General features: G+C 43.3%; 1 protein-coding gene across 1 annotated transcript; it reads left to right on the top strand.

Moving 5' to 3' along the window:
• Positions 1-1,300: 1,300 nt before the first annotated feature.
• On the top strand, positions 1,301-7,064 carry LOC147101443 (interferon alpha-5-like). Its single transcript, XM_085966725.1, has 4 exons — positions 1,301-1,432; positions 1,609-1,698; positions 6,619-6,858; positions 6,966-7,064. Exons 1-4 carry the CDS (start codon positions 1,301-1,303, stop codon positions 7,062-7,064), a joined length of 561 nt encoding a protein of 186 aa, XP_085822851.1.
• Positions 7,065-11,956: the final 4,892 nt, after the last annotated feature.

An 11,956-nucleotide genomic window follows, 5' to 3' on the forward strand; every position in this document is an offset into this window, starting at 1 on the left:
AAATATATGCAGGGAAATTTTTTAAACCAATTTTTTTTAATGACATTTTAAAATACTGCCCAATTGCGCTGGATGCTGGCAGATTTTGTGTTCAGTGATACACAAATGAGTTTGAGCGGAGACTCAGGGGGAAAACATTATTCGAAACGGGCCGAAATTTGGCCGCAATTTGCGCCAGAATCGGCAATTGCGCTGAAAGCGGAAACTCTACTCCGGAGTGTGAGATGATTGAAGTGTTTGAGAAAATTTCCGAGAGTCAGGTAGATAGGGGACGTGAAACGGTTAGAGGGAGTGAGATAGTTAAAGGTTAAAATAGTTAAATCACTTTCGGAAATGACAAAACTCGTCACTTTCCCTGAGGCACTTTCGCTTTCAGTGAAATTGACACAAGGCTCATTTCCACAGAGAAATTGACACGGACACTTTCCCGGGAGAGAGACAAGAAAGAAACGAGGTAAGAAAAGGCAAATCGGGAACACTTTCGGACTCCGAGTCGAAGCGGATTAAATATTCCTTAAAACAAAATCTCAAAATGACTCCAGAGAACAGGCCAGAAATGAGAAGCTTCTTGTAGTGAAAGAGCAGAGACTCCGCCAGGTGACTGCGGGCGGAGACAGTGGGCATCAAGCAGTGCCCCTGGGCTGGGAGCCGGGCTCTCTGCAATGTCCCAGCTGCCAAGTGTGAACAGTCCAAGCGCGATGTGAGCCCAGCGGGGAGAGAGCGGGTTTGAAATGGAATGGCTCTCTCTGGAGCCCAGTGTCAGCACGAAAATCCGCCGCCCCGGGATTGCCGCTGTCGCTGTCACGGGAACCCGGGTTATAAAATACAGCCCCCAATACATGTTCACACTCCCCCAATACAGAGCCTCCCTCTACACCGCCTCAGTGCCTCGGTGATCCCAGTCCACACAACACGGAGCTGGAAGCGGCCGCTGGTTGGGACCTTCTAGCGGGGATTTTCCTGTCGCTGGTTCAGGAATCTCCAGCTTTTGGATTCCTCACCTCAGAAACAAACCGCACAAACTATTCCTCTCCTGCGGCTCTTCCAAAACTCCCGCAGCCCGATTTCACTTTTCGAATGCCACATATTAAAGCCGGCAGCATGGCAGTGAGAGGTCCCAGCAGTGTCCAGCCGCACACCCACAACACTCGGCAACACAGACGGCCGCTCCAGGATCACAAGCGGCTGCATTTCCACTTCCAGACTTTCATTCGGTGACAAGAACCGTTTTCGGCGCTGAACCCGGATCCGCTCGGTTTCTGATCCTTCAGATCGGTGCTTTACCCTGGGTCGGTCCAGCATGGCTTTGGCGAGTGTGTGGAGATGTTGGGTTGTGTTGGTCTTGTTGTCCGGGACCCTGAGTCTGGGCTGTGAGAGGCTGCAGTTACAGCAAGTTCTCAACACAGAGACTCTCAGCAAACTGAATGAAATGGTGAGTTTAACCTGCATCCCGAGACGGATCCGGTCCACACGGGGTCTGTTTGTTGCGAAAAGTCATATCAGGGGAGATAGTTTGGAGTTTTATAACTTTATCCGTTTAAAAATCAGTGATTCTCCAGTATTCCTGTTTCTGGGGTTGTCAGTAACAGCGATTATCTTCTGTCTCAGGGCGGTCGCATCCCCCGGCAGTGTGTCAGAGAGAGGCTCTCGCTGAAAACCAAGCCCTTGAATCTGCTGAAACTTTCGGAGGGATTACAGGTGAGTGTTGTTTTATTTTATTCAAACTCGAGTTGTATCGATAGTATGAGTTAATTCAACATCCTGGCCAGAACTTTAATTTGGTTAAATCCAGTGTTGCCCGCCCATTAATGTGGACATGGAAAGAGAACTTTTAATTCACTCCATCTCACTCTGTATAACTTTCTCACTCTCTATAACTATCTCACTCACACTGACGATCTCACTCTGTAATTAATTGACTCCATCTATCTCACTCACTCTATCTCACTCCCTCTAACTATCTCACTCTATCTCACTCACTAACTATCTCACTCCTTGTAACTATCTAACTCCCACTAATCATCTCGCTACCTCTATTCGTTTAACCCTCTAATCATCTCAATCCCTGCAACCATCAGCTTCCTGACTATCTCACTCCCTCTTACAGACTCACTGCTTAATCTCACTCCCTCTTACAATCTCACTCCCTCTATCTTACTCCCTCTTATAATCTCATTCCATCTACCTCACTCCCTCTAACTATCTTACTCCCTCTGACCATCTGACCCAATCTTATCTTTTCACACCCACTAACTATCTGACTGTCGTGAGTGTGGACATGTATTGGGGTCTGTATTTTATTATCCGGGTTACAGTGACACCAACAGCGGGAATCCCGGGGCGGCGGAGTGTCCCGGTGGAGAGAAATTTAGAATGCTGAAGAGAAAAGACAATGAAGCAGTGCAGGAAATTGATTGGGGTATGGATAACAAGATTTTGTCAGGAGGGGACAGAGCATAGAAACAAAAGAGTACACTAACAAATAGGGTCCTGGTAAGAAAAAATGGTAATAAGACAAATAGGGCCATAATACAAAAAAAGTGTTAAGATGTCTAAAAATGTTAAAAAGACAAATCTAAAGGCACCGTATCTGAATGCATGAAGCATTCATAATAAGGTGGACGAATTAACAGCACAAATAGATATAAACGGATACGATATCATTGCAATTACAGAGGCATGGCTGCAGGGTGACCAAGGCTGGGAGCGGAATATCCAAGGATATTTGATATTTAGGAAGGACAGGCAAAAAAGAAAAGGGTGGCTTCGTTACTAAAATATGAAATCAGAGCAATAGCGAGAAAGGATATTGGTTCAGAAAATCAAGATATAGAATCAGTCTGGGTGGAGCTAAGAAGCACCAAGTGGCAGAAAACATTGGTGGGAATTGTCTATAGGCCTCCAACAGCAGTGGTAATGTAGGAGACAGCATCAAACAGGAAATTAGAGATGCATGTAACAAGGGTACTACTGTAATCATGGGAGACTTAAATCTACATATAGACTGGCCAAACCAAATTAGCAATAATACTGTGGAGGATGAATTCCTGGATCTGTCCTGAAGCTAAACAAAGGAAACTACGATGGCATGAGGAATGAGTTGGCTATGATAGATTGGGGAGCTTCATTAAAAGGCATGACGGTGGATAGGCACTAGCTAACATTTAAGGAATGAATGCATGAATTGCAACCATTTACATTTCTGTCTGGCGCAAAATCACAAAAGGAAAAGCGGCCCAACAATGGCTATCAAAAGAAATTAAGGATAGTATTAGATGCAAGGAGGAGTCATATAAAGTTGCCAGAAAGTGTAGCAAGTCTGAGGATTGGGAGCAGTTTAGAGTTCAGCAAAAAAGGACCAATAGATTGATTAAGAGGGGGGAAATAGTGTATGAGAGTAAACTTGTAAGGAACATAAAAGTGGACTCTAACGGCTTCTACAAGTATGTAAAAAGAAAAAAGACTGGTGAAGACAAATGTAGGTCTCTTTGGGAGAATTTATAATGGGGAACAAGGAAATGGCTGAGCAATTAAGCAAATACTTTGGTTCTGTCTTCATGGAAGAGGACACAAATAACTCTCCAGAAATGTGAGGGAACCAAGGGTGTAGTGAGAAGGAGGAATTAAAGGAAATTAGAATTCGTATAAAAAATAGTGCTGGAGAAATTAATGGGACTGAAAGCCGATAAATTCCCAGGGCCTGATAATCTGCATCCCAGAGTACTAAAAGAGGTAGCCATGGAAATAATGGATGCATTGGTTGTCATCTTCCAAAATTCTATAGATTATGGAACAGTTCCGGCAGATTTGGAGGGTGGCAAATGTAACCGCACTATATAAAAAAGGAGGGAGGGAGAAAACCGGGAACTGCAGACCGGTTAGCCTAACATCAGTAGTGCAGAAAATGCCAGAGTCTAATATAAAGGATGTGATAACAGGACACTTAGAAAATATCAACGGGATTAGACAAAGTCAACAAGGATTTATGAAAGGGAAATCGTGTTTGACCAACCTACTGGAGAATTTTGAGGATGTAACTGGATAGAACTGGTAGAACCAGTGGATGTGGTGTATTTGGATTTTCAGAAGGCCTTTGATAAAGTCGCACATAAGAGGTTAGTGTGCAAAATTAAAGCACATGGGATTGGAGGCAATATACTGGCATGGATTGAAAATTGTTTAACAGACAGGAAACAGAGTGTAGGAATAAATTAGTCTTTTCCAGGGTAGCAGGTGTTGACTAGTGGGGTACTGCAGTGCTTGGGCCCCAGCTATTCACAATATATATCAATGATTTAGATGAGGGAACCAAATGTAATATTTCCAAGTTTGCTGACGACATAAAGCTAGGTGGGATTGTGCGTTGTGAGGAGGATGCCAAGAGGCTTCAAGGCGATTTAGACAAGTTGAGTGAGTGGGCAAATACATGGCAGATGCAGTATAAATGTGAAGTTATCCATTCCGGTAGGAAAAACAGAAAGGTAGAGTATTATTTAAATGGTGATAGATTGGGAAATGCTGATGTACAAAGAGACCTGGGTGTCCTTGTACACCAGTGACTGAAAGCAAACATGCCGGTGCAGCAAGTCGTTAGGAAGGCAAATGGTATGTTGGCCTTCATTGCAAGAGGATTTGAGTACAGGAGCAAGGATGTCTTACTACAGTTATACACGGCCTTGGTGAGACCACACCCAGAGTACTGTGTGCAGTTTTGGTCTCCTTACCTAAGAACGGATATACTTGTCATAGAGGGAGTGCAGCGAAGGTTCACCACACTGATTCCTGGGAAGGCAGGACTGTCGTATGAGGAGAGATTGGGTTGACTAGGCCTGTATTCACTAGAGTTTAGAGGAATGAGAGGGGATCTCATTGAAACATATAAAATTCTGACAGGGCTAGACAGACTGGATGCAGGGAGGATATGTCCCCTGGCTGGGGTGTCTAGAACAAGGGGTCACAGTCTCAGGATATGGGTTAGGACATTTAGGACTGAGATGAGGAGAAATTTCTTCACTCAGACGGTGGTGAACCTGCGGAATTCTTTACCACTGAAGGCTGTGGAGGCCAAGTCACTGAATATATTTAAGAAGGACGCAGATAGATTGCTAGACACAAAAGGCATCAAGGGGTATGGGGAGAGAGTGGGAATATGGTATTTAGATAGAGGATCAGCCATGATCATGATGATTGGCAAAGCAGGCTCCAAGGGCCGAAAGGCCTTCTCTTGCTCCTATTTTTCTAAAATTTCGTATCATATATTTAAAAGTGTTAACTTGACGGAATTTGATTAAAAGAGCAGAAAACGTGTTTATTACAAAAAAAGGCATTTTTAATCACAGTGTCAATCCATCACCTGTGAGTAACCCGAGTTTAAATTACAGATCTTCATTCTTAAAAAATATATTAAACCATTTTCTAGTTATATTGGGGTACATTTGTCAAGCTCTTTGTAAAGTAAAACAAAAATCACATTTAGAAGCTTTTAAAACGCACTATTTAGTGTCCTAGCACCCAAAAGAACCAGCTTAATTTCTAGAGCCTCCCTGAAGGTCTGTAAATTCACCCGGGGGCGTGGCCAATTTTGTGGGCGGGGCCTGCTTCCAGCGCGATGTGTTTAAAACCAGTGCGGAATGTCGCAGAAACCCGAGTTGTGCGAAGACCAAAATGCATCATTTCAGATTTCTCTCTCTTAAATTTCATCTGCCATATGTCTGCCCATTTCACCAGTCTGTCTGTGTCCTCCTGAATCAAGTAACAATATTCCTCACGGTTTACTACATCTCCGAGATTCGGGTCATCGGCAAATTTTGAAATTATGTAATCTGTAAATTTTGGAATTATGTCCTGTATACTCAAGTCCAGGTCATCAATGTATATCAAAACCCCCCAGCAAACTTGGATGCATCCCATCTGGGCCGGGTGATTTTTCAAGCACTGCCGACTTTTAACTAACTTGTCTTTATCAATCGTTGTCCTGTCCAATGACTCTACTGCCTCCTGCTTAATGTGTCATTGGCAGCATTCTCTTCTTTAGTGAAGACGGATGCAAAGTCCTCACTTAGTGCATCAGCCAAGTCCTCTGCCTCCACAGGATCTCTTTTCTAGTCCCTAATTGATCCCACCCTTCCTTTGAATGCACTATTACTGTTTATATGCTTAAAAATGACATTTGGGTTCCCTTTTATTTTCCTGCTAATCTATTCCCATACACGGTCTTTGCACCTCTTATTTCCCTTGTGAGTTCTCTTCTGGATTTTCTTTTGTATTTGGCTTGGTTCTCGACTGTATTATGAGCCTAACATTTATCATAAGCCTCCATTTTCTGTTTCATTTTAATCTCTATATCGATAGTCATCCAGGATTATCGAGGATTGGATTCCATTCTTTTCCCCTCCTGGGAATGTGTCTAGAGTTTACCCGAACTATCTCCGCTTTGAAGGCCTTCCATTGTTCAGTTACTGTTCCACATTGGGCCAGAACCCCTTTCAACTCACTGAAAATAGCCCTCCTCCAGTTTGAGTATTTTCACGTATGATTCTTGCTGGTCCTTTTCCATAAACACTCTAAAATTAAATGGGACCAGATCCCCTCTAATGTCATTGTGTGTATTTTGCACAGACCCAGGACAGGATCCAGATTGTCCATCAAACACTGCGTCAACTCACCAAGATCTACAGCATGAACCTGGGCTCGGTCACATGGCCCCGGGACAAGGTGGAAAACTTCCGTCTTCTCCTGGATCGGCAATTCGAGGAGCTGGAAGAATGTGTCAGGAAACCAGGCTCAGAGTCCAGGCCGAGGAGAAACGCCTCAATTCACAAATACTTTAGGAAACTGAGAGAGTTTCTCAAACAGAAGGTGGGACAATTGATATTTGGCTGTGTGATTACTGACATGTAGTTCATTTCACCCCATTTAAACCCATTCATTCTCTAATGGATTTTCCTAATATTTCTCTTTTTCAGAGATTCAGTGACTGTGCCTGGGAAATAATCCGTGCTGAGACCAGGGCCCGTTTACAACAGATCCTTACCATAACTGCAAAAATCAGAAGAAGAAGTTAAATATTTTCCATAGACGTGTTTAATAGAGACTGGGAACAATGAATAGTTATTTAAAAATTATTGACTTTTATAAATTGTTACATTCCAAGGACATGTTTAGTAGAGACTGGGAATGATGTTCATTTATTTAAAATAAATTCTATTTATTAAAAAATATATATTTTGCAATACTGACACTATTTGCAGCAAGGTGACTGTTAGAGAACAAGGAATGTCTTGATAAGTTTTTATATTGGATTATTTATTTTAATTTATTGATATTTATTACTGTGATATTTTACTGTGATGAAATGTTAGTGTTTCCCGGGGGGGAGTCTGAGGAAAATGATGTTTCTGTCCCTTCCTTTATTGAATGGCAGCTGCTACAATGAAAATTTTCATCTCGGGTTCGCTCTGTTGGGCACCTTATTGTACTCGCTGGTTTTCCAGTGTCAGTTCCCTGGACCGGCCCACTCGGCTCACACTCCTTTTGCTCCTGATCTCATCGGAACTGAGTCAATTTTATTATTGTGATACCTTCATACGATAAAACATTACAGTTTTAACACAATATCTAAAGTCAAAAATGAGAAGGAACTGAAGATTTTTCAATGACATGTTTAATACAGACTGCGAACGATAAGCTATTTTAAAGACCACGAATTTTTACAAAATATATTTTATTATATATAAAATCTTACTAATTATACAATGTTGTCAGCTTGGCTCAGATGTAATAGACTGAGTCAGAAGGTTCTGGGTCAAAACCCCACCCCAAATGAACTCTTTTATTTCCATTTAGCTGCAAGGCTCCTTATTCCCGTTGCTGAACTTCCAGTGAGAACTCTCTGCACTGGGAATGCCTCGGCCAATACCCAGCTCTGGCACTGGTTGCCATGGTACTGTCGGGCTCTCAAGGCTGGGGTTTGCTGACCAATAACCCCTGACCTCATCCCTGACCTGCACTGACCTTTACATTTCTGCTCTCGCAGTGGCCAACACCTCAACTCGCCTCATCACACCTTCCGAATTTATTGATATTTAAAGTTGTGATGTCTTCATGTAATTAAATGTTAACAGTTTTATACAATGTCTAAAATGAATTTAAAAAGTGTTAATTTATTTATATTATTAAGAGTTGGTGAATAAACAATGCTTTTCTAAACTGGAAACTTTTTATACTGAATGAAAACAAGTTGTCATAAATAAATTGTTTACGATATTACACTTTTACTGGAGTGATATTTATTTCTCATTTGTACTTGTAAATTTTCCATAATTACTATAGATACTCTGGATTCCCATACCTGCTGCCTGTTACTGGGACACCCTCTCTGCTCTATTCTCCTCTCTCCACTGTCCGCTTGTTCCTCGCCAGTCAAAACTGTGAATCAAATTTGAACCCAATTGGCCCAATTTCCGTCTCCAAGGCAGTATCACTGTTTTACTCTCCTGCTACTCAACTGCATATTCTCCCTCTGAATGAGAGAGGATTGAGCCTGAGGTGTTGAACAGGAAAGGGGAAATTGGAGGCATTAAGTGGAAAGGGACATTCAGAGATACTGAGAAAAGGCGGAGTGGCTGGAGGATCAGAGACACAGTACAGAGGGGGAAATCAAACAATGAGTGGACATGGACACCAGGGAATGAGTGAGGAGTGGAATGAGTGGAGAATGGGAATGAATGTCTCTTTTGTGGCATCTTATCCTACACCTTCTGAAAATCTTTTCAATGTTCAGTCAGATTCACTTTTTTATTCTCCCTTCCCTCGTGTTGCCTTGTTACTCTCCAGCCTTTCTTTTGTATATTTATCGTAATAGCTTTATTCTACATCCTCCTTGGGTTTCGCTTTCACATTCCTCTGTAAAACTGAGGCATGCTACTGATGTTTGCCATTTCGTCACACTCAACTACAACATGTCCTCAATCATGTATAACTGCGTCCAGCATTTCACTGAATATCCTTTTACTTCTTATTAGCAAACTTCTACTGCCTTTGCCCACAGTCAGTTGATAAACAGACATTTTTTTATCGACAAGATGAAGAGACTTCAGAATCTTGTCAGGGCCTGGAGTGAGGCTTTGGAATGGATTTAACATTCCCACCTCTGACTCAGAGAGTGGAGGGTTCAAACCCCACTCCACACAGTCCCAGCAAGTGGGGGCCTGTCAGACTGTCAATTGGCCTGTGAATGCTTTCATTACTCCACACTATTCTCTACAGTGCAAGGTTGTTAAGGCAGGAAAACGACAAACTCCTGGCCAAAGGCTTCAACTACATCAGTACAGCTGAATTATCAAAATAGAATTGCAAATGTTGACATAGCAACTTGCAATGGTAAATGCGGACAAAGAAACCTCATCAACATTTGTGACAAACTTCAGTGAAATTTGTGGCCTAAAAATTAGTTACTCCCCCATGATCTTTTACATGGGAGTTTACATGGGTAAATTAACTCACACTATTGCTGCCTATGCAAATCCTACCCATTTATCTTTCCACTACTCAGTCCCCAAATAGCTCAGTCCCCACCAGCTCACTCCCATCAACAGCCCGACATCTTTTCCTTTGAATTATCTGAGCCAGTGGCCAGTTTGTGAAATCAGGCTGTAAAGTTCACATAGGCAAGACCTAATATAAATGTTGGTATTGTACTTTATATTGGGAAAAAGTTAACTCAAAAGGTGTGACACAAGCGTGACATCTGGAACTCAGACTAAGCAACAGGAAATGAGCAAGGATATAAGATTATTTTATATTATAGATTAATGTGCTGATAAAAGTCCTTGATGTTTCCCTTTATGTTTCCCACCAGTGTTTATCATATAGAATAACAGAGTCACTGAATCATAGAATGATACAGCAGCATATGAGGCCATGTGGCCCATCGTGCCTGTGCCGGCTCTATGAATCAGTGATCCAATTAATCCCATCCCGCTGCCCCTTCCCCAAAACCCAGACAATTTTCCCCCTTCAAGTATTTCCCAATTTCCTTTAGAAAATTATTATTGACTCTGCTTCCACCATCCTTTCAGGAAGTGCATTCCAGGTCAGACCAAAAATAACAGCAGATCATCTCATCTCTAGTTAAGAACATAAGAAACAGGAGCAGGAGTAGGAGAAACAGGAGCAGGATTAGGAGAAACAGGAGCAGGAGTAGGAGAAACAGGAGCAGGAGTAGAAGAAACAGGAGCAGGAGTAGGAGAAACAGGAGCAGGAGTAGCAGAAACAGGAGCAGGAGTATGAGAAACAGGAGTAGGAGAAACAGGAGCAGGAGTCAGAGAAACAGGAGCAGGAGTAGGAGAAACAGGAGCAGGATTAGGAGAAATAGGAGCAGGATTAGGTGAAACAGAAGCAGGAGTAGGAGAAACAGGAGCAGGATTAGGAGAAACAGGAGCAGGAGCAGGAGAAACAAGAGCAGGATTAGGAGAAACAGGAGCAGGAGTAGGAGAAACAGGAGCAGGATTAGGAGAAACAGGAGCAGGAGTAGGAGAAACAGGAGTAGGAGAAACAGGAGCAGGAGTAGGAGAAACAGGAGCAGGAGTAGGAGAAACAGGAGCAGGAGTAAGAGAAACAGGAGCAGGAGTAGGAGAAACAGGAGCAGGAGTCAGAGAAACAGGAGCAGGAGTAGGAGAAACAGGAGTAGGAGAAACAGGAGCAGGAGTAGGAGAAACAGGAGCAGGAGTAGGAGAAGCAGGAGCAGGAGTAAGAGAAACAGGAGCAGGAGTAGGAGAAACAGGAGCAGGAGTAGGAGAAACAGCAGCAGGAGTAGGAGAAACAGGAGCAGGAGTAGGAGAAACAGGAGCAGGAGTAGGAAAAATAGGAGTAGGAGAAACAGGAGCAGGAGTAGGAGAAACAGGAGCAGGAGTAGGAGAAGCAGGAGCAGGAGTAAGAGAAACAGGAGCAGGAGTAGGAGAAACAGCAGCAGGAGTAGGAGAAACAGGAGCAGGAGTAGGAGAAACAGGAGCAGGAGTAGGAGAAACAGGAGCAGGAGTAGGAGAAACAGGAGCAAGAGTAGGAGAAACAGGAGCAGGATTAGGAGAAACAGGAGCAGGAGTGGGAGAAACAGGAGCAGGATTAGGAGAAACAGGAGCAGGAGCAGGAGAAACAAGAGCAGGATTAGGAGAAACAGGAGCAGGAGTAGGAGAAACAGGAGCAGGATTAGGAGAAACAGGAGCAGGAGTAGGAGAAACAGGAGCAGGATTAGGAGAAACAGGAGCAGGAGTCAGAGAAACAGGAGCAGGAGTAGGAGAAACAGGAGCAGGAGTAGGAGAAACAGGAGCAGGATTAGGAGAAACAGGAGCAGGAGTAGGAGAAACAGGAGCAGGAGTAGGAGAAACAGGAGCAGGAGTAGGAGAAACAGGAGCAAGAGTAGGAGAAACAGGAGCAGGAGTAGGAGAAACAGGAGCAGGAGTCAGAGAAACAGGAGCAGGAGTAGGAGAAACAGTAGCAGGAGTAGGAGAAACAGGAGCAGGATTAGGAGAAACAGGAGCAGGAGTAGGCGAAACAGGAGCAGGAGTAGGAGAAACAGGAGCAGGAGTAGGAGAAACAGGAGCAGGAGTAGGAGAAACAGGAGCAGGAGTAGGAGAAACAGGAGCAGGAGTAGGAGAAACAGGAGCATGATTAGGAGAAACAGGAGCAGGAGTAGGAGAAACAGGAGCAGGATTAGGAGAAACAGGAGCAGGAGTGGGAGAAACAGGAGCAGGAGTAATGATCTTAAATCCGGGTTGTCTGGTTACTGACCCTTCTGCCACTGGAAACAGCTTCTCCTTATTTATTCTATCAAAACCCTTTTCCCTCCTAAGCTTCCTAATCTGCTTTTCCCCTCCGTTCTAAACATTTCTTTTATCATTCTTCCAAAATTCTTCAGCATTAGCTTACAGTTATAGGCATTTTTTGAAATGTTACTTTT

Source organism: Somniosus microcephalus, chromosome 24 (assembly GCF_052327205.1).
Source record: "Somniosus microcephalus isolate GS21.2 chromosome 24, FLI_Smic_1.0, whole genome shotgun sequence".
Taxonomy (NCBI): Eukaryota; Metazoa; Chordata; class Chondrichthyes; order Squaliformes; family Somniosidae; genus Somniosus; species Somniosus microcephalus.

Coding starts and splice junctions, on each gene's coding strand:
- LOC147101443 (XM_085966725.1), top strand. CDS start 1,301: ATGGCTTTGGCGAGTGTGTGGAGATGTTGGGTTGTGTTGGTCTTGTTG. Junction 1,699..6,618: donor AACTTTCGGAGGGATTACAG/GTGAGTGTTGTT, acceptor TATTTTGCACAG/ACCCAGGACAGGATCCAGAT. Junction 6,859..6,965: donor GAGAGTTTCTCAAACAGAAG/GTGGGACAATTG, acceptor TCTCTTTTTCAG/AGATTCAGTGACTGTGCCTG.